The 25857-nt window shown below is 37.6% G+C and overlaps 1 protein-coding gene across 6 annotated transcripts in view; it reads right to left on the bottom strand.

Annotated features, from left to right (window-relative positions):
- The window catches only part of CDK13 (cyclin dependent kinase 13), a 49239-nt gene that overhangs the window by 7774 nt on the left and 15608 nt on the right, over positions 1–25857 (bottom strand). For 3 of the 6 annotated variants that reach the window (XM_055709756.1, XM_055709755.1, XM_055709751.1), the window contains exons 3-12: positions 25407–25574; positions 24995–25134; positions 22865–23035; positions 13520–13709; positions 10902–10958; positions 8044–8145; positions 7847–7924; positions 5590–5706; positions 4503–4634; positions 2128–2279 (exon numbers count right to left, since the gene is read on the bottom strand). In XM_055709756.1, the coding sequence (XP_055565731.1) occupies positions 2128–2279; positions 4503–4634; positions 5590–5706; positions 7847–7924; positions 8044–8145; positions 10902–10958; positions 13520–13709; positions 22865–23035; positions 24995–25134; positions 25407–25574 (1307 nt within the window). Of the gene's footprint in view, positions 1–2073; positions 2280–4502; positions 4635–5589; positions 5707–7846; positions 7925–8043; positions 8146–10901; positions 10959–13519; positions 13710–22864; positions 23036–24994; positions 25135–25406; positions 25575–25857 lie in introns of all 6 variants that reach the window. The other 3 variants (XM_055709754.1, XM_055709753.1, XM_055709750.1) reach the window with 1 other exon arrangement.

The raw sequence follows: 25857 nt of genomic DNA on the forward strand, positions 1-25857 counted from the left end.
CCATTCTGCTAATTCATCAATATATTAATTCATAGCAGATTCAAGCTATACCCCAAAAAATGGTCACACCCCCCCATACTAAGTATTTGCCTTGCAAGACTGACAAGCAGCACAGCAGGGAAGTGCTGCAAAACCCACAACGCACTACCCTACTTGTGCATGTGCACCACAATACGAGCACTTGTAACCTACTTAAGACAGGGACCTCAATGATTTTATATATTTTTATAAAAATAACCCCACCTTTTATTTGGCAATAGAGAGAAAAACATAGTTTCTAGTGCCTTGTACTTCTGGCTCTCACTCAGATGTCATGCTTAACAGTTGATTTTTGTGGCATCTGAGGACGGTATGCTCAAACTTCTCTCCGACTCTCAGTGAAAATCCAGCAGAAAGATGCCAAACAGGGAAACTAATCTACCTTCTCCATACTCTTTGGTTCGTTTCAAGTCTGTTCTAAGAGCAAACTGTATTCTGGGAAATCTGACGTTTCTACTGAGCTCTACATAGTTCCTGTTAAATCGCCAGATGCAATAACCAGGGGTCTCATTCATAAATGAGCACATTAGCAATTTGTCCAAGGTGTTTTTAACATTTTCTTCTGGGGTGCTCAGAAACAAATGCAGCAGCTTCATTTAAAGCATGCATTTGTACATGGAGTTCTTTAGTGTGCCTTATTGATGATATGATCTAAGGTGCATTATGGCTTCCAGAAGTGTTTTGCTCGATACCTAAACACTTCTATGCTGAACTGTCTAAGCTCCACTGAAAATTACACCATCATCTTTTCTACCTAGATATATTTTTATATGTACATATGGGCGTACAGCAATACGGGTCTGAATGATTCCTTCTCTATTTGTTTATTTTGCTAATAAACTAGTAGTCTAGACTAATAAACATAGTAGTCTCTCATTGGGCTACCTGTTATAAAACCACAAAGAAAATAACTACTATTCTTTGGACTCTTTAAAAACTTCAATACATTTGTTTTTCTTTCAGGGGAAAAAGTCTTAAGGGCTACAGAAAGTCATGCTTGAAAATGCTGCCAAAGCTTTAGCCCAAACATAAGGAGGACAGCAACTCTCAACTGGCTTACAGTGAGAAACAGGATGAACAGGAGCAAGAGGCGATAAATTGCAACAAAATATGATCAAAAGAACTATTTCCTATGTATCTTTGCACAGATTATTTGGAGCTCTGCTCTATTGTTAAATGAAGAGTCAATTCAATGTGGTTAGTACTAAAGAATTTTCAGGCCCTGCGAATGCATTTGCTGGTTTTTTTCAGCTGAACTCCTGCATCAGTGCCATAGGATTTACGGTCACTTTGCACAACCAAAAATGGTCTAAATTAAACTTATCAGGTATCCATTTGGTATTGTTACTCTGTATGCTTCTATATATGAAGGAACTATTGCTGAACTGGTGAGTATCTCAAACGGTGTCCACAGAGAAAACCATTACCTTACTCTTTATATTATATTAGTAAAATTGGTCTCCAAGCAAGATATTTTGTCTAAGTTTCAGAATTAACAGCTGTGCAATCTACAGAGGTACCTACTTATTATACCAGGTTTCAGGGTGGGTTTTTTTGGTGTTTGTTTTTTACAACTTGGTCCAACCCTAACAACTTCAACACCTGAAGGCTCACATAACACGCACAGGGAATCTGTTTCATTTGAAATGCTGATTGTTCTAATATCTGCCTTTTGATCAGTTTATCAATACCAATAAAGCTCCTCCAACCTACAAAGATTGTGAGGAACTGTGATGGTAAGCAGCAGCTGGCTTATGGGATTACAGTAGAATTACAGATGAGCAAGAGATAAAAATCCCCTCAAAATACAGAGTAAAGTAGTTGCTCTGACCAGATTGAAAAATGAAGTAAAACTTAAAAGGAACACCTACTTTCCAAAAGTAAATGTACATCTTTTGTAACAAGGATTTAACTTACAATACTGTTCCTCCCTCAAGAATCCAGGAGTCGTCAGTACTCTGAAAATAACATCTAAAATTTCTAGAGGTGCAATCCAAGTAGAAGGTAATGATAAGAACTGAAAATATTACTGACCAAGTGCTACACTAGAGTTGCCCTGAGTTTTGAGTTGGGAAGAAGTTTGCATGCCTTGTGGGGTGTTGGTTCTGCTCTCATCCATGCCTAGAGACAGATCTTTCCTAGGGACTTTAGCTGCTGTTGAGTCATCAGTCATGCCCATCTGCTTCTGCCTTCTGCGCTTCTTACTCCACAGCTCATGGCAATCCTGCCACAATGGAAGGCTGCAAAGAAGGAGTAGAGATAGTTAGTTTTATGCTAGCATATTTTTTTTTTTAACCATGTTAGTAAAATAAATGCTCAAATTATACGTAACGTAACTTTGAAAGATGAACCTACTGGAACTTAGAAATACATCAGAAAACACTCAAAGCCAGCAAAATCTCAGATCTGCTTTTTCTGGCTGAAATGGCTTCACTGATTGCCTATTTCAGAGGCACAGGTCCCTCTGGCAGAGAAGGGGAACATGTATCTTAAAATGAGAATCAATTTTACTTTCTCGTATTCGTGCTTATGAAAAGCTTAATTATTTGTGTAACTCAGGACTTAAAAACCAATGCTGCTAACTAACTTGCTATGCAACAAAATGTGCAGAGTAACAGATAACAGTTATCAATATGAAGCGGGTTTTTTTTCCCAGGGTCCAGGTGACCAATTCCTTTTGTCTGCTTGTAAAAGCACTACTACCTCAAGAGTTCAAGTATTTGTCCATTGTTAACAGACATGGCTATCTAGTATTTATAGTTGCACAGAACAGACAACTAAGAAATGGTGGTGGTGGGAGGAAGGTGCAGGAATATGTTGCATGACTGAACAGCACTTGACACTAGGAAAGTTAGGATACTAGGAAGAATAGGGAGAACAAGGGATATCCCAGTCCTTTAAGACTGATAAAAGCAGAGGTAAAGGTCTCCTAGAGAAGTCATTATTTGTCTTTCCATTTCTGTTCCCTGGAGGCATCCCAATTCTGATTTCCTGAGGAACACAGAGACTCATCCCACAGGTAACCGAAATACTGAGATAGGCAGTAAAAATAGTGCCTTCTGTTTTTCTATTACATATTAATAACTATCTGAGCAGCTCCCTAACCCAGGAACACAGAAGAATTATTTTGACAGGTGACAAGAGCTGCTCACTGGAAAGGCAGTTATGACAACTCCTTCCTTTATTCTCTTCCACCGCATAACAGGTGGAATCAACCAAGAACTCATTATGACAAGTATCTACAGTCCTTGCAATCAGCACTGTCACTTTCTTTGGATGAACTGCTGTTTCTTCAGTCAACACTTTCCTGTACAGGCTCTGCCAGAAATGAGTGTGGTTCCTCTGAATTTTCAAAAGGACACCAATGAATAGTTTGTTTTGCATTTCCACGTGTCTGCTTCTGGAATGGATATACTACACCAAGCCCCTGAAAAAACCCAGATTTCTTCCCATTCAATTACTTTGAAATGCATATAAGCAACATGCTGTACAAGTGATTCTGATATCTTAGTGAATAGCCTAAGATTGCTGATTACTGATATTACTGATACATAATGATAAACTGATACTGATAGGAGGTTTCATTAGCCTCATGTATCAGGAGCATTAGTAATAATCCTGTGCCTGTAACAGGTAAGTCTCAAAAGTCTCAAAAGTTTTTTTTAATAAAACTCTTAGATAAAACTCAAGTATTTTTCCCAGTTGGCAACTAATTAAAAAGCAGTCAGTACAGGCTGCCTTGAAGGCACAATTTACTTAATATTAAATATCCAATGTTCTGACAGCTATCTTGAGGGAAGGACTGAAACTTGAAAATTCTGCAATACCTTTCAATTGTTTTCCTCAGGGCCTGTTCCAATATGATTTGAACTGATTAGAATGACAATTAAGTCACTGCAAAAACCCTACTGGACACTGTACTATAATTCCTCTCAGAGAAACCAACAGGAAAAACCCTGCACAAAGTATTTCACTTCTCCAGCCTGTAAAACCAAGAATCTCATCTATCACAGGAAATTATCTGTGGTATTTCACTTCAACTCTCAGGTACCTTTGCAGAATTCTATACCCAGTGACATTCTACCAAAGAAGGTAATTCAGATTCATGGAGGACCTCAAAACCCTTGGAAAAAGTAGACATTGATAAACAGAGATAAAAGGGAAATGACGGTTTTCCAACATTAGAAACATTCATATAAGAGTATTTTTTTAAAGGTGCTAACTCAGTAACTAGTGCAAGGAGTAACAAATGAAACAGTTCTCAGATCCTCACAACTGCTGCTATCATGGTGTAAGATTCACTCAGCTGCACAACCATTCCAGTGCCGAACAGCCACTAAACTGCTGCATGTATCAACATTTTTGTTCTTCCACCATCTACTCTAACTGAAACACCATGAGTTTAATGAAGCCAGTGCATGTTACATTTCATAGAAAGACTGTTACCAAAGGAAACCACTTACTCTGGAGGAGGCATTTTAGATGGTTCCACATCTCGCAGAAACTCGCACTGGAGAGCCTGTTCGGCTGTGCAGCGCTTGCTGGGATCCAGAGCAAGCATATAATCGAATAAATCTAATGCAGCTGGTGGGATGCTGCAAAAGAATAAAATTGAGAAAAACCATCATATTTTTATTTTGAATCACTCACTTTGTGCAAAATTTTAATAAACATATTCCTTCCAAAATATCTGATCATTAAGTCCTCGTGTAACCTGCATCATAACAATATCCAGTCACAACCTGTGCTTGGTAATAAGAGGCAGAGATAAACTTCACCTTGTATATTACCTGTGCAAGCATATATCCCAAGCTTTCTTTACTTTGTATTGTTTAATTGCTTGAAACATTGGCCTTATAAAAAAACCCCACCTTCTTAAGCCAAGACTACATTGCTCCTTTACACTTTGGAACTTAGGACCCAGCGAGCTGCAGTTTTGATTGGTCCATGGACAATAATACTATTGCTGTAAAGATGGAAGTCTCATTAATATGAACAGGATGACATTTCTCCTGAAACTCACAGTAACTGAAGGAGGGGAACAAACCCTTTAAAATAAGCTTACAGCTGTTTGCCATAATTTCCACGTGTGATATTTGCACAAAACTAGTCCAATGGTAGTACTTCAGAATACACAGTTCAGATAACAACTCTGTGTTGCATGAATTTATGACCCAAAAAAGACTGTAATGCTAACCAGACTACACATTTAGCTTTAGCCAGTTGTCCTAATAAAAAACAATTAAGTACTCTGAGCTGGTTTTTTGGACAGGGACAACAAGCAGGTGTACCAATCGTGGAAAACAAATGTTTCCTTAGGTGAAAGCTGACAGGTGGCTGAAATTTTAGGGCCTTCTTCCCTCTTCTCAAAGCTCCTATGAAATAGGGGTTAATACAAGCTCTGTGGGTATCATGGGAAGGACAAGAGCCTAAAACCGTTTTTCTTTACACTTAATTTATGTTCATTCTCCAGAAAATAGTGAAGTTCATAAAGTCTCCAGGAAAACTTAGTGCTATTACAGTTGACTAAAACTAATTTTTCATCCTTACAAAGCAAACTCTTCTCTCAGTTTTCGACGATACTGCTTCTTTGGTTTCATTGTGTTGAAATAAGCTAATTTTATAACGTCAGGCCACACTGCTGGACAAGGACTCCCGCAAATTCGGCTGTACCAAAAAGAAGGGAAAACAGGGATATGAGATCCAAAACCACAAGCAAGCACAGCTGTTACTTTATTCCTGCACATACAGTGAATACAAAAATAATTTTTAATTTTAATGTTCAGATTCTTTTAACTAAAATTTCTCTACTGTCCAATGCCCAATACCATTAAGTAACAGTGAATTGTTTACGAAAAGTAGTCAGCCTGCACAGACTAAACTTACCTTAAGAAGTCCACTGTTTCTGCCTCACCTCACCCCAGGCATCCTTCGCACAGATATTCTGAAAAAATTAACCAGCTATTGTCTGGACAGTACTCCAGGTATTTGACTTGTGAGACCTGACAGCCCAGGTTTAGAGTGCCAATTAACTTTTATGTCCTTAGCTCCCAACACCAGCAAAGATAGATATATGGCTGAAAAAACACTTTTCGCTGAGAAATAAGTTGACATTGAAGACATAAGGGAAAAAAGATATCTCAGTAAAGCCTAAGGGCAGAAGCAAGATCTGACCACTAGAAAACCCGTGTATGCTTTACTTCAGTGATGAGTTCTGTCTCAAGCCTACCTATCACCACAAATGGAGTTTCCCATAGTCTTATTTTGCTTCTCTTCCATCCCTGCCCATTTTGCCCACAGAAGGATGGCTAAGCACAGGCTGACTAATACCCCACTTCCGAGCAGAACAACTAAAGAGGCATTTTACTGTACACACAAGCTTTCAAACTCTGGTGCAGACAGTCATAAAAGGACACTTTGCAAAAAACATTCCCCTAGTTCACCCCTCCCATTTATTAGACTTAAACCTCATGATTAGTTATGCCCCAAATGCTATGCAAACCAGTCTGACTTTACGCTAGTTGGGGTATAAAACTTTCAGGAGGGGTAAGGAAAATAATAAATCTATCTTTTCCTACCAGAATTTACTTCAGCTCTGTCTTCGAACACTAAAGTTAGAAAGGCTAAATGTAGAATTGTTGACTGTAACATGATGGTGGTAGAGACATTGATAAAATTGATATATTACATTTTAACAGCCAAAACCACATAGCATCAGTGAAGAGAAAAAATGAGCCACAAACAGGAGGTTGCAGCAGGAGAATCGCAGAATTCTAGTTAGCTGTACCAGAGGTACAATACAAAGAGAAAAAACTTCAAATGACTGCACTGTGATGTGCTTCAATGCCATCTAGTGCTCAAAAGCAAAAATTTCCTAACTCACGAGTTCAGTTCTCCTTTCACTGAGAATGAGCACTAATATGCTTCTCTTCTCCTAAGAACTTCATTTTTCCAGGCCGGCTAATAACACATTACACAGAAACATACTACCGTTTAATCTGTTTTGAAAAATATCTCAACATATAACTTTGCAATATTTTTTAATAATTTATTTTTTAAAATAATGTTGACCATTTACTGTCCAGGTGTTGTTAAGTTCCGTAGGACTCACCCTCTTTTCCCCTTGTTTTCAGGAAGAGGACCTCTCCTCACTTACAAAGTCAATTATGGTATCAGAATCAAGAGCAATTTTTGTTTGCTGAATAAAAGGGAAAAAAAGATGCTCTGGTTCCACTAAGTTATATACATATCATTCTGTGATTTATTGAGATCAAGGAAAGAAGCAGAATTTTTACCTCCATAAAGGGTCTGGCAGTTTTTAAGGGAATAGAAATATTCCCACAAAAATAATAAAGCCCAGGTGTGTATGTGGAATGCTTGAAACAAGAACTCAAGGCCAGTAGCATGCCAAGTACCTACTCCTCCCAAATCCCACTTGTCCTTATTATTGTCCATGTTTCCGTTCTGATTTGCTGCAAGGAAGCTGTAACAATTTTAAAAAATAACGGGCATTTTGACTACTCTCTCTTTACAACTTCAGTAATAGGCAACTCCAGCTGCTCTACACAAAAAAACTCTTTACTATTCAACTGTACATTGCTAGGACCACAGAATACTCACAAAAAACCGCTTCTCCACATCCTAGCAAAAGTCACTTGCTTTACATGCCCCTCAAAACTTATAACACCTCACTCAGCGATAATTGAGTACTTGTAAATGTTCGCAATGTGTTATCTCCAACTTTATTGCTTACAAAAGAAACCTGACAGTTTAAGGCACCTACTATGTGGTAGTACTTGCAAGTTACCTTATCAGTTCCAGTTGAGCAAGTTCTTGATTTGCTTGAAATATTGGCTTTTTTGTAAAAAGTTCACCCAGGATGCAGCTGTAAAACAGTTTTAGACAATTCCATCATTATGGCTTTCAATATAGATTGATAGAAACATTTAAGGGGGTTTTTTGGCTTGTTTTTATGCTTGCTGCACTTCTGTACCAAACTCTTACCCACAGCTCCAGACATCAATAGCTGGCGTGTATCTTTCTTCTCCAAGCAGAAGTTCAGGAGGCCGATACCACAGTGTAATAACTTTGTTGGTATATGGTCGGCTGTTGGGAGGAGGAAAAAGAGAAGACTATCATTTTACTACGATCTCTTTTCTGAAAAAGTGTACTTTGAGGACTTCATTTCTGTGGTAAATACTTGTTTAAAAACTTGTTAAAAAAACTTGTTTAAAAATAGTACAATCTTCCACTCCCTTTTTGTAATTTTAGTTCTGCAAAGCCTCAACTGCACAAAAGCAAACACAGCCATCTGACAAAGGCTATCAAAGGACACATTGAAGATACAAATAATAATCACATAGCCATCTCGATGCTTGGTGAATTCTGTATCTCAATTATTATTTGGATAGCAACACTGTATATTTATTACATTGCTAGCCATCTCAGGAGAATGACTTGCTTGGATAAAACCGGCAATTTCTGGGCAGCTACCGATTATTAACATACAAAAAATAGGATCTCTACAAGCATTTTGAAAAGAAGGAAAAAGAAGTCACCTTCCCCTCCATAAGAAGGAGCAAAAGAGACAAAGACTTTTTCTTGAACAATATTCTTCAACAATTTTGATTCCAAAGCCTGGAATGCTTCCAACATCCTTCTATATTTCACTACATGTTTAATTCTCTACAGCTCTAACCAGGAGTTTTGGTCACTGGGAATAATCCTTTCCACCCTCACACTACAGCAAGTTATTTCCACTATCTTAGACACATATTTTTTTGCGGACAGGCCGAGATACAGCAACAACAGTTCAGAATGGAAGGCAGAAAACAGATTTTTGGTTTAGTTTCAACCAGGGTATCTTAAAAGCGATCCCCAAATTCTTTTACTTTTAATAATACACTCTTACCAACACTAGGTAACTCCAAATAGAAAGAAGAGTAGCATTAAGGGCAGAGTTTGAACAACCATAGCATAAAGTCTAACAAGCTGTTATAACATACTCAGCGGTACAGGTGTCACTTCTGCAAAATCACTCAAGTCTTTTTTTCATTAAGAAATTCCCCAATTAATTTTTAAAATGCGGTAAGTTTTCTGGAAACAATCCCATCATTTATCATATTTATCTCTGAAGCAAGCATTCCTCTATGAAATGTTTACATGATATAGACTTTCTCTACAGATGCACCACTCATATATATATTAGTATACAGTGCTTTTTATTTGAACAGATGTTTTCTTACACAATCTGTCATATCTCCTACTCCAAATATATTAAATCCACCAGAATAACATTTGAAGGAGCACAACTACAACAACTGATAGGAATTTACTTAAAATGAAATTTTTATTTTCTCCCCATTATGTTCATACTGAATTCAGTACCCTTTTGAAAAGTATATAGTTCTAAACAACACTAAAACAAATGTAAAACATATTAAAGCAGCAGCTATTATACACTTGTTGCTACACATTAATGACACCTGTTACTGCAGGTCAGAAATTACTCAAAAGGAAAATGAATGACAAAAGAATTGTCAAAAATCTACTAATGAGATTCTAAATACTCTCCCAAGCTCAATTGGCCATTCTATCAGCTAGCATAATGACATTTTAATCTTGGTTTCGTTTATATATAATGATGTAATAATGTTGCTGTTCGATGTATAGTAAAATCTGTTATTTGCACTATAAAGACACTGAACTTTTGATCGTTAAATCTTAGTGAACAGTTAGTTTTACAAGCAAAATTTAAATTAATTTTAAAACAGACAAAAGGCCCCACGGTAAGGCAGAGGAAAAAAACATTAGTTTGTTTGGTACATGTTAAAGTAAGAAGATAGGATGGCATTGATCCCTTTTGTTTTGAGTAGATCCAAACCAATGATTAACTACCCAGCAGCTGCTTAAGATTACTTACCCTGCTACTATACTCAACAATTTTCATAAATGCACTTAAGCACATGTTCCTGAAATAACAGCTCAGAAGACAGTGAAATCAATGCTATCAGGTTCAACAACAAGCCATGGAAAACAATAAACTCAACAAGTTACCATTATGGATATTATTTCCCAAATTAGGCACGCAGAAATCAAAGTAAGCTCAGGTAGCTAATATTCTCTGTATCCAACCACCTGTTTTACATACTAATGTAATGAACATTCAGCCTGATTTTGAAAATCCAGTTCTACATGACAAACACAGGACGTTACAATATAAATGCTGAAGTTCTTAATCATAAAAAACTGTGCACCTGTTTCCTGGAGTACAGGCATAACGAAGCCAAGAACAACAGAAGCACAAGTCACATGAAGTTTCAGAATGACTTTTATTTAAACTTTTATCTCTGTTTCCAGCAGATTCAAAAGCACTGACTGCCTAAGGAATACAAAGAGCCTCTTCAAACGTATGGTTAAATCTTACACAAAACTAATGCTTATCGAAAAGAAACTGTATATTAATTTGTGTCAGAAAAAAAAATCACTTTCCCTACATAAACTTTTCCTATGTATACCAACAGAAAGAATATACTTTAAGTTTACAGGACCAGAAACTATTAGTAAAAACCTAAATATTGATGCAACCTACTTAAAACTGCAACTCTTCGTTTTCAACCAATGTATGGCCACTCTCTACAGTTATTTATCCAGAACACTTGGAAAGGGATTACACTTGCACAAAGAGAGTTTTGAGTTTTGATGCAGCGTAAGACAACATGCACTTGTTTCCTAAGCAGTTACACGTAATACAGTACAACAAAATCTTCTCTACACAAAACAGTCTTCTGGCCTTTATACTACTTAGTTACGCAAAAAGATTAAACTTCTGAATGCTTTTACACAGCATAATTATATCTTACCTTTCTTCAGAGTTGTACAGCCGAGCAAGCCCAAAATCTGCAAGCTTTATCTGCCCTCTGGTGGAAAAAGCAAAGAATTATTTAGCAGTTAACCCTGTTGGATTTTCTCCCCAAAAATCAGGTGAAGTTTGAGATTTTGAGACAACTGCAACCGATCTTCAAAACACTTTAATGAGGAGGGCAACACGTTACAATCTATGTGTCTCTTCAGTGAACAAATACACTACTTACTGAATAGCAAAAACAAGTAAGCAAAATTAGGTATGTTCATCAAATGGCATCTACACCACTGGATGTTAGTCAAAATGTAGATAAATGCTGTAAAGTATTCATATCAGTAACTATTCTTTCTTCCTTTTTTGAGAATCTTTGAATCTCCTGACAACTACTCAGAATACCTCCTGTGACAACAAATCCCAGAAGCTGACTACCTGCTGTGTAAAGATACCTTATACAAATCCCAGAAGCTGACTACCTGCTGTGTAAAGATACCTTTTTTTTTTTTTTAGGGACAAAACCGCTGTTTTCTCATGCCTTACTGCTAGCATAAGCATTTGTACAACAAACAACTATCAGCAGTCATACTTCCTTCTAGGAAGCCATCGAAGTCCTGGTTCTGCTCTTGTAAAGTTTAAATACAGCCTTTAAATCAGGGTGACTGACCAGATAAGGGCTTCTATTTTTGCCAGCTGCCAGCTTGCTGAGTGACACAACCCCTAACCGCTTCCTGAATTTTCCCATATACGAGGGGAAGAGTGGAAGATACAGAGCTCTTGCCTGGCAGTTTCTACAGCTAAAAGGCACTGCTTAATAACCAGAAGCCCCCACCATCTCTGAAGTCTGGATGATTTAAACGGAATGCTATCTTGCAAGCTTCTCTAATACATGTTGGAATGTTACTCGGGGTTTTTGTTTTTCTGTACTTACAAGCTTTTAGAACTCCTGTCACTTTCAAATAGGTGCAAATGTCACTTTCAAATAAATTTTATCAAATTAGGGCAAGACTTGCTGATGTGTGTGAGAATGACCATTTTGTGATAAAATACACAGGTTTCTATTCCATTTCCCCCCTCAGTGCTACTTGTTGCAGTTTACACTTGGAGAACCCTCATAAACAAAGAAACATTCCCCTCAAATTTACATGCTTACTCCTCAGACAGCCTATTTACGGAAAGATCAATTCATTTTTGAGCATAGACATTCAAGTTGTGTATCTAAAAGATACAAAACCCACATGTTTGGTTTCAGGCTGTAACTGGTAACGGGATTTTAAAAACACTGTCTTAGAATTATTCAGATCTACTATCAACTTTTTCCAGTGGAAGATGGCTCAAAAAATATCTTAGGGGACAAAATTCTATCCCAGATGGGAGAGAGCACAGTACAACAGAGCGCTCCACCTCCACCATAACGCGCTCTTTTCTCCACCATCAGGTTACACGCAGCTTCTGAGTTCCCAACTGTGCAGAGACAGGCCCAGCGCTGGAGGTTAGCAGGCAAGCAAGGTTACGTGTGTGGGCACAGTGAGTGATGTGGAGGCACGTGTACATCTGTTTAAGTGTCAGTATCATAATCTGGCAAGACTGTGGTGAGATCCAGAGCTGAAAATAGTCTAATGCTAGTACGTTATAGGAAAAAAAAGGAGGGGGAAATGAAAAATTTAGCCCAGTATTTCTCCTCCAACAGCAGCAGAGGATTTTTAGGGAAAACATGCGAACCTGCTCACTTTGGGGACTGTCTTCCTTGTACTTAACCACCACACACAATCACTGTGTTAGGGATGCTAAAACAGGTATTCCTGTCTATTCCCTTTAGCAGGTGTTACTGATCCTCCCCAGGAATGTGTCTCATCTTTTTGAATCTCCTGACAACTACTCAGACTATCTCCTGTGACAACAAATCCCAGAAGCTGACTGTGTAAAGATACCTTTTTTTGCTGTTATAAAACTCACTTTCAGTTGCTCCCTGGTTTTAGTACTGCTGGATTTGATGAACAATAGTTCCGTACTGAAGTTACCTGCTATCTTCACACAGGCATTTTATTTGCTGCTGTTGCACACTGAACAAAAGCATGTTTACTGGTATGATTTATAATTGCAAGTGGTTAAAGAAGTAAGAAACAAATTCTTCTCCCCATTCAATTACGGCTATAGCTGCAAGCCAAAGCATGCTTGATATGCCTGATCAAATATTCTTTTGTGTTATCCTGACTGATAAAGGGAAGGACCTCAGAATTATGTTGCAAAGAACCAGCCTAGCCACACTTCATCTTGAAATGACAAGGCAAAAAGAATACACACCAAACGTTTACGTCCTAAAATTCCGTTTTAATATATTTGAACTCAGATAATTACTCCCATACTCTGACCTAAAAGAGTCAAGTTTTAATCCTGCTGTTTTAACACAGGTAAGTTTAACCAACAATTGCAGGATCCAGTGTTTAAGCAGTAACATTACCAGATTAGTATTTTACAATTGATTTTGAAGGAACCAGGTAATCTAAAAAGAAAAAAAAGTTTTGTTAATGACTTCAAGCAGGTAAACTGTGAAGACTAAAAGAAAAATTTAGAAATGTTGTTAACATACAATTTTTTACATTCTTTAAGTAATACCCATACCTATTATTTAGTAGAATATTCGAACATTTGATATCTCTGTGCAAAAAGTTCTTCTTATGGCAATAGGCCAAGCCCTCCATCAGCTGTCTCATAAAAGATTTAATATGATTTTCATTAAAATGAACCAAACCAGATTCCAGCAGTCCCATCAAGTCATGGTCCATATATTCAAATACCAGGTAAAAAGCACCTAGAAAAAGAAAGGGAAAGGGTAGGACAAAGAGACAGAAACTGATATAACAGCAGTCCAAAGTATTGCTGCTCTCTACTTTTGAGAGCTGGAAATATTTTTCACAAAACTGTTCACATTTTCTGCTATATTTATATCTGTACCTTATGGCCTGTAATAGAAATTAAATACAGCGCAGTAAGATGTTTTTCATAAAATTGCTGTTCCATGTAAGCAATTACACTAGTCAAGTGTTTGTGAAAACCAATATAATGCTACCACATGGCACTTTAATCTGGATGGACATGTACTCTCCCTTGCGCTCTCAATCTCCATCCATTTTATTTAAAGAAAAATTAACTGGGTTAATATTTTCTATATGAGGTTTGGGGAGAAAGTAGAAACAAAGTATGTACAGCATTAGTTCATCTGTCACGATGTAGTGACTGATTTTTTAAAGCTTTCCGTGTGGAATTGGGTCAGTAGTAAGCCTGCTCTTCTCAGACTAAATATACCTGTAAGACAAGATGAAATGAGAAAGCAGAACTAACCTACAGCTCTGCAAAGACAGAGTTCATATTACAAGTTGCCACATACATACATTAAGTGTAACAGAATTGGGTCTTATCTCACATTAGCCTGTGCAATTCCACAAATAAAGCTATTAAAGCCAAGGGTCTTTGAGAGATAGATAACAAAGTATTCTTAAAAAGGGAAAGTGCGGAGTGCTTCAGAAGCAGCCATAACTGATCTCCAGCACAACCACTCCCCGTACAATCTACTCTGTAGTATTCAGTTCTTCCCCTTCTTCTTAACTCTGGGGCAGAGAAGACAGTGCAGTCCCTGCAGAGCACTGGTGGCAATGCACAAACCACATTCCCATGGGTCTGTCTGCCTGCCATTTTCAAAAGCCTTCCCCAAAGAGATTTCAAAGCCACCACTCTAAAGTACAAATAGCTTCTGCCCAACAAGAACTCATTACAGGTTCTAGTTCCTAAATAAGAAGTTTCAACTCAGAAGCCAGTGAAAATCTTAACAGCTATAATCAGTCAGCTTTGCCAGAATGTACACACACAGACACTGCCAAATGCTAATGAACTGACTTGCTTCCTTGCACAGTGGCTGAAAATGGAAGCAAATGCTAAATGCATTTGCTATCTAACAAACAGAAAAAAGATCACTCATACAAGTTAAGTGCTAAACTTGTAACAAAAATCAGCATAGAGCAGCTAAACCACAGGCCACTGCACAAGTTCACTGTTTTTAGTTCACGTCCTTTTGTCTTGCTGTATATTACACAGAGGAAGTGAAATACTGATCATAAAAGATCCCTGTCGGTGTGTACAGAGGAGGTAGAACAGGAGGTAAATCAAGCAGGTACAACCCGATCCGGCCACTTCAAAAGGAAAGAAGGCAGTATTAATAGCCATAAAGAACCAAAAGTCTGCTCTGTTACTACATGTGTAACCCAGTTCACCAATGCAGCTCACCAGTTCTGCATGGTAAAAGGACAGAGGCACCTAATCTGTGTCTTTTAAAACAAGATAGCTGCAACCTGGTGTTAGGTCTACTTCACTGGCACCTGCTGAATTATGAACCACAACATATTTTAAAATGCCTTGGAATAAACCACCTGATATTAAATGCTGCAGTACCAGAATACTCTAGATATGCCCTTTAGAGGATGTCAGCTCATCAAAAATGAATACCAATGGTCTTGGTATCTTCTTGCTCTGGAATACAAAGGAAAGGTAACTGTCTCAGCAGCAGGCTGCGCTCTGTGTACATAGCAAGGAGAAACACTAGGAAGGGTCAGTGGGATTGCAGACCTGTTTAGTGAGAGCTGCTGAACACAGCCTTCTTGTACATTGTAGGCAAAACAGGCTCCATGCCTTGAGCAATTTCCTGTTCTGACACTAGCTCCCTGGATTTCTCAATCACAATTGGTACCTCATGCAAGAAGGAAAGCTGACAATGGAGACAACTCATAAATCAGAGTAGTACCTGAGAGATGGCATCTGATTATTTATATTCTCTGCAACTCTCATTAAGAAACATACACTACAGCAGTAAAAACACTAAATGTTCTTTCCATAGCACAGCAAGAGCAAATGCATGGATCCATTACATTTATGCATTACTACCTATACACTACCTACATGTTATGCAACGTTAGAATTTGTTTTAACAAGAACTGTTAAAGCTGAATCTTATTCATTAGATATGAGAAATTATTAAAATTAGTCTACTAGCTTCAGCACTCTAACCATTAAAACATGATTTTCAGTGTTATTCAAACCGTATTTGGAAGTGACTGTAGCTGCAAAAAAGTTATCAAGCAAACTGAAGTGAAACTTCCATTAGTTCATTTCTAGACAAACGTGGTGCCCTTTTCTGATAGAGTTCTCCAGTTTTGGTGAATAAAACAGTTATGTTATTCCACTTGATTATTTCAAATCTCCTTTGCATTTCATCAGTACCTGATCCTTCATAACAGGGGAAGAAGCTATAGATAATTCAAGAAGAAGAAAACAGTCACGGAAGACTTCAGAAGTGAACTATGCATAGGCAGAAGTCTGCTAACTACAGCACAGTGAGTTCAAGTTTACAGCATCCTTTAGTTCAATCAAAACAAATGCCACAGAAATATTTCTTTCTCAAAAAGGAAAACATAACAGAAAAAATAATTGTTCTTTTGAACACCAAGACATCTCATAACTTGCAGGTTATGTTTTAAAATGATCCTATATTTCATACTACCTTTGCCCAATATCCACATTTCCAGACGCAGTGTCATAAAAATACCCAAAGCTCTGTTACAGTAAAATGGATGCAATTCAAACAAACCCAGAATTACTCATTTGACTTCAAAGTTACTCACTGCTGTTATGTTAAAATGACCTGCACTTCCCAATACCTAAGTACCTGTGGTGGGGTGGGAGGCAACCTACAGTCCATGTCCACACAGCTGAACAAAGCACTAACAGGGGGTTATGTCTTGGGTGCCCCACTTCCTTTTCTAATACCATGCCGCTCATCTCCATCCTTTCATCTACTGAGATAGTAAGAAACTGTAATGTCGCTACCTGTTGATGGAGCGAACAGTGCTAATATTGCCTACTTGTGAATATGGGATAAGAGATAGCAGCTGAATGTATTAGGGCGGCACACAATAAATAAAGGAGATTCACATGGATGGAAACAATCCTTACCTTACTCTTTTTGTTTGTACTTAGAAAATTTAATCTTTTTGACCATTTTGCTAATTAAAATTAGTAAGGGTCAGAAAGTGAGATATCAGTTTAGATTAATTAAAGGATTAACACATCTCCTCCTCCTGTTCATGTATTTCAAGTCATGGAGCTCTAACAGTAGCAGTTTTCTTAACCAAAACACAAAATAAACTGGGGTATAATACTGTAAAGCTATGCATACAAAATGGGTAACAACAAAACATGGCACTGATGACCTGTAAATGACAAAGGATTTTCTAAGGGGCCAAAAAAACCCCTAACAAAACATACTTTGCATTTTTGTGAAACAGGCAGGGTCTGGATTTTTTTGAACTGTCATCAAATCACACAGATCCAACAAAGCAGCACATCAAGTTATGTATTTGTTCCCAAAGTAAGACTCAAGTGCTTTGGCGTGGGCAGGGTTGTGGCGGGGAGGGAGCAGCAGGGTAGAATGATCCAAAAGCCCACACATGACAGCTTTTAAGGAAGTATTTTCCAAATGTAATTTCATAGGGAAGGTGTTTGGGTTTTCTCAAAACACCTGATTAGATATAGATCAGAAGAACCCAGACGCCAGAAGTGCCTTATTATGTAAAAATTTTAATTCAATCCTTGTATAAATGTTTTACAATAGTATCCTGAAATACAGAAATGCTGAAAAAAACCAACAAACAAACAAAAAAAGACCACTGTCTCATTCAGTGCATGGTATGTACAATGCCGAGTTGTTGAACAGGTTCAACAACTGCAGAACTGTTCTGTACTGACTGTTCAAAATGAGACTCCATCAGATTTTCATTTCACTAACAAGACTCCTCAGTTTCTTCTACACAATACATAGAATTCCCCCTTGTTTGATTAAAGATAATTGGACTATATTTACTCTTCCATTTCCTTAACACTTCTCTTACAGTACTCATGGTACACTATATTCCATGACAGATTTAAACAGAAATTTAGCAGATCCTGAAAACTAAGGAAATTGTCTAGCAATTCCTTTAAGTTCCCTATATTTAAATTGCTTAGACCCTTAACTGACAGTAATTCTTTTCTTTGTACTCCTGTTTTACAAACTTATTTCCTAATTTGCAAAACACCAAATAAAGGCACAGCAACTGAATTAATCACATTAAGACTAAAGAAAACATCACTGCTATACTCATTTTTTCATTTAGATATCACAAAACTTACTGTTTAAGATAAATTTAGTCTATTCAAACCAGAACTTTTCCTTTGTATTTTTTCCACATTTTCATTCAATATTAAGTTTTTATTTGATGACAGTGTTATTCTCCCATTGCAAGTTCATTTGCATTCTCCCCTTGGAACAAATCAAAACCAAACTCCACGTACACGGAAACATTTTCTTAAAGGGCAAGGGCATACAGAAGCACTGGGAGTAAATACTGTCCTTGTTTCATCACATACTACACGGAAATCAGAAACCAAACAAAAAACTTAAAAGCAGAGGAAAAGTAAACCAAACATATCAGAAATCTTTGATAAATAATCAGGGATTATTCTCATTTTGCCGTAACATGGATCAAGTTGAAAAGCTGTCCAGTTAGGTCTGCATTCATTCCAGACCAGAGTCCATACAGCACACACAAATGGGAAGCACCACTCAAACAGTCACACTATTCCCGATAACTTAGCTGGAGCATGAAAACTATTTGGTAAGAAGTCTGCATCAGCTATTCAGCAGTAGCAAGGCTGCTCATTAGAGGCTTCTGAAATTCAGCTCGGTTTGGTTTTACTCCACTTCCCAGGAAACCCAGATAAAGCTATAGCTACGATACAAGTAGAGAAGGAATGCTGTAATGAAGTACTCTAACGACTACATGATCGCTGTCACAGACTCCTTCTGAACCACTGGCTTTCAGACAAAGTGACAGCTGTGAGAAAGTAACCTGCTAGTCATACAAGGTACCAGAGCCAGTGCTCTTTTGACATGTGTACTACAGCACTGTGGATATCCACACCAACTTCATGCCTAAAAACGCTTGTTAGTTTGTACTGCAGATCAGTTCAAAATTTCATCTAAAGTAAACTTTGATCTTAAAAAGAATTACAGAAACACACACACAATCTACGCACCACAGATAACCCCCACAAAGAAAACACCAAACTGCAATGTTAACCGTATCTTTTTTTATTAGTCTCCCATGCAGTTTTACATCTTCCTTTGGGTTTGCAATTAAAAATGCCTCTTCCAGCCAAAAGGAGGAGGTACACCCACTGCAACAAAAGCTAAGTCAGACACTCTCCACGTGTTTAGTAAAAAGAGATCATAGCAGTCCCATAGCTAGACTGCAGAGCGCTTGCAAATAGCTTCTAGCTGATAAAGAGACAGCTGAGAACTGAAGGAACATCTCAGGTGACCCAAGGCAAAAAGAGAGATACCCAAGTCATAAAAATGACAGACCCACTGAGAAAACAGACAAGAGCTGACAAAAACCAAAGGACCTTTTTTCCAAAAATTCACTTTATAACTGACGAAGTGGCTCAACTAGCTTAGCTTATGGGGTGTACAGACTTAACTAGAGCTAGGAAATAACTCTTTGGTTTCAGCTTCAGTTTTAAATCTTGTTTTCTTCAATTACTATTGCATAGGAAAGGTCACACAAACTTTCTCAGACAAGGAAAAAAAAAAAAGTAAGAGAAGATGAAAAGGTTCCACAAAGTACATTCCTCTTCAATTCCAGATTCAGACTCTGCTCCAAAAGGACATGAACTGAAGTTCATGAACATAAACTCCAATTAATTTGAACTACCATCAAGCAACGAGAAAAGGAGAAGTAAAGGAAAGTTTAGTTGCCAGCACACTTGGTCATAAGCACCAACAGTGCCAGGCTGGTTCTACTGCTGTTGAAGACTGACACCCACAATTGCTCCTGCACTAGTTCTCTAGATGAAAAAGTTTTCAATGAAAATAACTAGCGTTCTGAAATTTTTGGAAAATATTGAATGGAAACTATAGCTCATTGGTGCTATGAAGTCAAATGAGGCTTTACGTCCTGACAGAAGCATAGGAGGTTTTAAAAAAAACTACCTACAGAACATACTGTTAAGTCAGCTGTTACGCAGACACACAAGACAGAATACAAATTAGGAGTCATGTGTTTCCATCCCTAAGCTAGTGTGGTCACTTATCTCCCTCTGAATGATACATAGGGGAGAAAAGCCTACATGAGAAACATACAAAATGGATACTTCCTTCTCACCACACCCAACATACACCTTCTACCTGACAGGACTGTGCCTCAGAATCAAGATGTTATGTTACCAATTAACAATCAGTAATGCTGTTCTCCAGCTTTATCATCACGCATGTCTCACGCATAACAAAGATCACAAAGTTAAAAACTTTACATCTTCAGTATGGCAGACCCTATCACCCACTCAGTCGAGGATGTGACCAACCTACACAAACATCTGTGCAGTCTGATGTGCTGTATTTCCACTGATGGAAACAAAAACACTTCAACGTTTGTAACACACTGGTCCAAAGTGTTACATTTCTTTTCCTAATGTTGGTCTAGAAAGCCTAAAACCAATCCTACCTATTAAAACGCTTCCTTTTGTCAAACTTACAACCCAAGCTGACCAGGATAAGACACAAATATACTTCTATTTTCTTTAAAAGTAAAATCCTGTTGAAAATATTGAAACAAATCAGATAATCCTATGTCTTCCAAACAAAGAGTATGTCACTTAAAAAGATGTAACACAGCTCAAAGTATCAAGACAAAGTTGTACATGTCAAGCCATTGCTGGTTTGCAAGTCAGCGTTACTATCTCAAAAAGCAACCTTAAAACAAGTACTGCACAAAGCATGCCCAGCATCTACATAATTGCCAGAAAACTAAATTTACTTCATTTTAAACTACTGATAACCAACAAAAAAATGAAAACAAAAAAACCAAAAAAACAACCAAAAAAACAAAAACCACAAAACCACACCTTAACCAAAATAAGAGGAATAGGTCAGGATATGACAGTCAGCCTTAGACTCAAAGTTTACTCATATTAACTAGAGGAAAATGTGTTGGCAGAAACATTCTCATTATCTGCTTTTACAAATGGGATATCAGCAGGGTTTTTAGGAGTTTTATTCCAAAATGAAGATAAGCATGTAACACATTAAGCACAAGCATGTTCATCGGAGGGCAAAACACTTTGCTTCTACTGTAAGCTCTGCCTGAGCAAGACATCACTACCACTTTTATAATGGCTCCTTCTTAAGCCAAGCAGCCTACTTTTGTGTTTGCAATGGTCCACTGTGAAAATGACCAAACTTCCTCCCACTTGCGTGTGTTCCCTGCACAGACTACAACTTGGCCACAACATCTCAGCTATAAATCCCCATCTCACAATAGACTACTCATTAGAGAAATACAGAATGCAGTGCCTGAAAAAAAAACAACCTTCAGTCTTTTCACAGACAAATCGTAATAGCACAGTCTCATTGTCATGCTAATGATTTCAAGAGACTATCAGAAACTAGTTTTATTCTAGCATCTCTAGAGAAGCCCCTTCCCTTGCAAATTTTTTGAAAACGTAATCATTTTAATAAGCTGTTAAATAAGAATGAGAAATTAAATTGAAAGCAATATCAAAAGCACAAATACAGACTTGGACAAAAAAACCCACATTTGAAATTAATGAGACATACAGTTTGAAGTACACCAAAAAATTTACAACTCAATCCTAGACATGGCACCAAACAGAAAGGGAGAAAATTAATTAATGAATCATTAAGTATTAAGTCAAAGCTCAGTGTGGTCTCATTAGCCAAGTAGGTTAGACCTAATTAAAACTCAGTACAAGATTCACATGAAAAGCCTAAACTGACTGTTGAAGACCGTCAGGATTCAGAGTGGGTGCTGACCACTGAACCTGCACATACCTAGAGAAACTCTTTTGCTAGATGCTTCCTACTATTAAACACAACAAAAATATCATCAGTGCTGTATACCCTTCAAGGTATTATACTTGTTAAAGATGTGAGGAAAAAACCTCAAACTACTTCCTGCTTAATTTTCACAGCCATCTTCTGACTTACAATGTCACCTTGTGTTTCTGTGGGTATACAGTACATATGGAATCTTCCACTCCACTGATACTGGGCGTGCTGTACAGAATCTCAGGGAGGGAGAACAGGGAAGAACCACAAGTACAACACTCCAGACACTCTCCTCAGCCAAACCATGTATCAAATTGCCTACAGGACACTAAAATACTCCAAAATGGCAGGTTTATAAGACTTGGACCTAAAGGGAAATGGCCTCCAAAGACAAAGTGACCACTGCAGTATCAAAAGTACCACTCTCAGTAATAGAAACAAGCCAGACTTAACACTGAAGGAACCAAAAAGTGAAAGTCTGCATGCCTTCCATTTGGGGAAAAACATCATCACTACACAAATCTTGCTTTTCATTCTTCTCATTTATCCTCCTAGCTTTTAAGACACACGTGCCCAATTATGAAAAAAACTAATGCACAATTCAAATAAAACCAAGGCGTAAGATGGAAAACATCTCTTCAGCATTGAGCCTACAATACTCTAAATGATGAGAGAATACTATGAGGAAAACAAAAGACTAAAAATGCTCACAATTAAGAGCTTCCTATTGTTGCTGGCCTCCCTAATCCACGAGTGTCAAAGAATCAAACATCTGTTCTCCTCCAGCAGAACCGGAATGAAGTAGTAACTTTTTTTATCCCATCTTTGCAAAATCTTTGCAAAAAAGTTTCCATGAGCAAAAGGCATAGCTGGGTTAAAGGACTTCTATTAGTAATTAAATGAAAATCCCTTGTCAACCATCATGATTTGCAAACATACTTTTGAATGAAGCTTAACTTCAGATCCAGCATAGCAGACTACCACTGTGTTAAGAAGAGGATCAGAAAGAGCTACCTCCATGTTAGCATACATACCTTTGTCCTTCTTGAAGTCCAAAGCATCTTCCTTATCTGTCACTATTTCCTTCATGTTGATAATGCTTTGGTGATTAAGCTGTCTAAGAATCTTAATCTCCCGAATAGCTGTAATTGGAAACCCTTCCTTTTCATTATCCAGACGTACCTTCTTTAGTGCCACCATTTCCCCTAAGTGACAATTAAAATAAAAAACATTGATCAGCAACCAAAGTATGGGATTTAGTGTTGGGTTTGTTCTTTTGTTTATAAAACCTTTCCTATTTTTTACTATTTCTGAATGGACTGAACAGTTAACATTTTGATGCTTGCACCAAACACTATGCTGAACAGAAACAGAATTAACCATTGCTGGGAAACTATCACATGGAGAAGCAAAATTATAAATGGGAATTTTCAGCTACCCACTGTCTTCTTCCTCCTGCGTAACTCACCTGTGTCCTGATGTTCTACCCCAGGCCTGTCAATAAACCCCCATATCATATAAGAGTGATTACCAACAGCAGCTTTAGAGATAGAGGCCTTTATCTGGATTTATTACTACATCAGGTCAGAATGCACGTATCTAGCAGAAGTACTACACAGTTCAAGAAACCAGGCAGATGTCTGAAGAGTTTTCGAATTCATCAGTATACCTCCTACAAGCAGAATTGTCACTCCCTTGTTTACAGTGAGCAGAAACACTCATTATTTTACTGCAGGCTTGGCTGGATGAAGCTGGATTCTGCAAAATGGCAGAAGCATGATCTACTCATGGTGGAGGATAATCTAAAGACTGTATGGCAACTCAACCATTTTATGCGTGGAAGTTTACTGCTGTGTCTGGGAAGTTTATGAACAGCACAGACACCTTTGTTAGCTCTAAAAAGGACTTACCCTACACCAGTGTATATGATATGAACACAACAGATCACACTCCAGTATGACACAACATCCATTTGCTTTGAAAGCCCATCGCACAGCTTGTTATAAGGTATCTCAAAGGCCATAATGCCAATCTTTGCACAGGATTTGAATCCAAAGCTAATGGAAGGTTTACTCTAACTGTATGGACCCATTCAATACAGACAGCAGCAACTTCTGCTGGAGGTTAAGAAATTACTGCTGCACACAAAAAACTTGAAGCTTGCCAAAGAGGCAATATGGTTATGACAGGATTAAAAAGTTACATACGCAGAGAACAGAATCCCAGGACAGCAGGAAGAAGCTGCTAACAATGCTTAACAATGCTTTCCAAGGTAAAAAGTAAAATCTGTGACATTTGAACTGAAGTTTGCAAACCGAGACAAGCATAGGTAAAGAATAAAGAAGGAATTATAATTACACTGCTCTTTCTTCTGGAGATCAGAAAGAAGGAACTGGGGCTGGTATGTGATCCTACATGATTCAGTTACTGCTGAAGCAGACAGTTATCCAGCATTCAAAGCACGTACAAATAAACCAAAAGGGCAAGCAGTTACAAAAAGAACTACTAATCAAATTTCAATGCATTATCTATTTAGAGGCAGTGACAACATTCTTACATACCATTGTAGTGACTGCTTGCTCATTTGACCAGTAGTTTAACATGAAATTTAAAAATTATGTTACTGTTGTAAAGTCAAGTCATACTGCAAGAAAAATACCCAATACACAGCATTTAAGGCTGCGCTGCAGAGAGGCGGATTCTCTTCCTACGATCAGCTAGTGACTACTGCAGTATGAAGAAGGAAAATGGCTAAATCTCACACATAACTTCTTTCACCCTTCCATCCCTTTACAAACTTTGTTATTCTTTGTCAACCTATCTCAGGTGCCATTTTGTTGCCCCAGAGTATTTATACTCTCTTCTACACTAGCTCAATTGTGTACAGAGTGCAAAACTCAAGAAATAAAAGCTAGAAATTAGGGCTGTTTAGCTTGCTTTTAGCCACAACTTTACAGATAAATGATTTTCCAAGGCAGCAAAAGATAATTTCTGATTCAGACAAATGCTAGATTTAAAACTGAACAAACCAATAACTAAAAACTTCCCAAATATTAGACAGCAGAATATCACTACCTTTACTCAATATAAAAACAGACCAAAACCAAACAAAATATCCTGTTCACTCTAGAATTGCAGGATTACACTTACTTTTTTCAACTTACCTGTATCTTTATCTCTGGCTTTGTAAACCTGGCCGTAAGTGCCTTCACCAATAATACCAATGATATCAAATTTATCCACACAGCGCTTTCCCCAGTCTATTTCTTTTTCTTTTGTTTCACCATGTCGTGGTCCACATATTCTAGAAAACAAGCATTTCTAAGAACACAGCTAATATATCTAAGGATTGTCTTAACTTTGTAAAACCCCCTCAACACTAAGAATTTATGAGACATTATTAGATAACTGGCTTACTACCATTAAGTGACAATAAACCATGCAGTTTGATTTAAGCCTTATTAATATTAAAAAAGTCTTCAAAAAGCAGAATTCTTTTGAAAAGAATATACTTTGAAGAAACTATTATCATTTCTACTTGCTTGATAGGCTTTCAAAAGAGAGTCTCAAACATACTTTGGTCTTCTCTTGCTGTGTAACTGAACTGCTGGTTTCTTTTCTTCAGGACTTTTGGACAAGTCAGCTCCTCCAGGCAACTCTGGCGGAAGCGGCAAATCTGCAAGCAGATGGCGAAGTTTCTTCTCTGCTTCCTTAACTGACTTCACTGAAAGATTCTCTCGCAAGCTATTAAAAAAGACACAAGTTTGCTAGTAAGTAGAAGACAGTAGACTGCTATTAACATACATAAAGAAAAACCTACTGGAATTATGTTTTTAAAACACATTCTAGGCTGTTGACGCATTAACGTGTGAAATCTCCACTCTTAGAATTTGCAGAATTTTGATTTCTGCTCTACAAATGGCTCACAAATAGCTCTCTGGAAAATGCTCAGATAACTACCAAAATTCTACAGAAAATATGACATCAGATCTTTCTAGTGAAAGCTAAGGTTAAATAACACAGCAAG

Source organism: Falco cherrug, chromosome 4, assembly GCF_023634085.1.
Source record: "Falco cherrug isolate bFalChe1 chromosome 4, bFalChe1.pri, whole genome shotgun sequence".
Taxonomy (NCBI): domain Eukaryota; kingdom Metazoa; phylum Chordata; class Aves; order Falconiformes; family Falconidae; genus Falco; species Falco cherrug.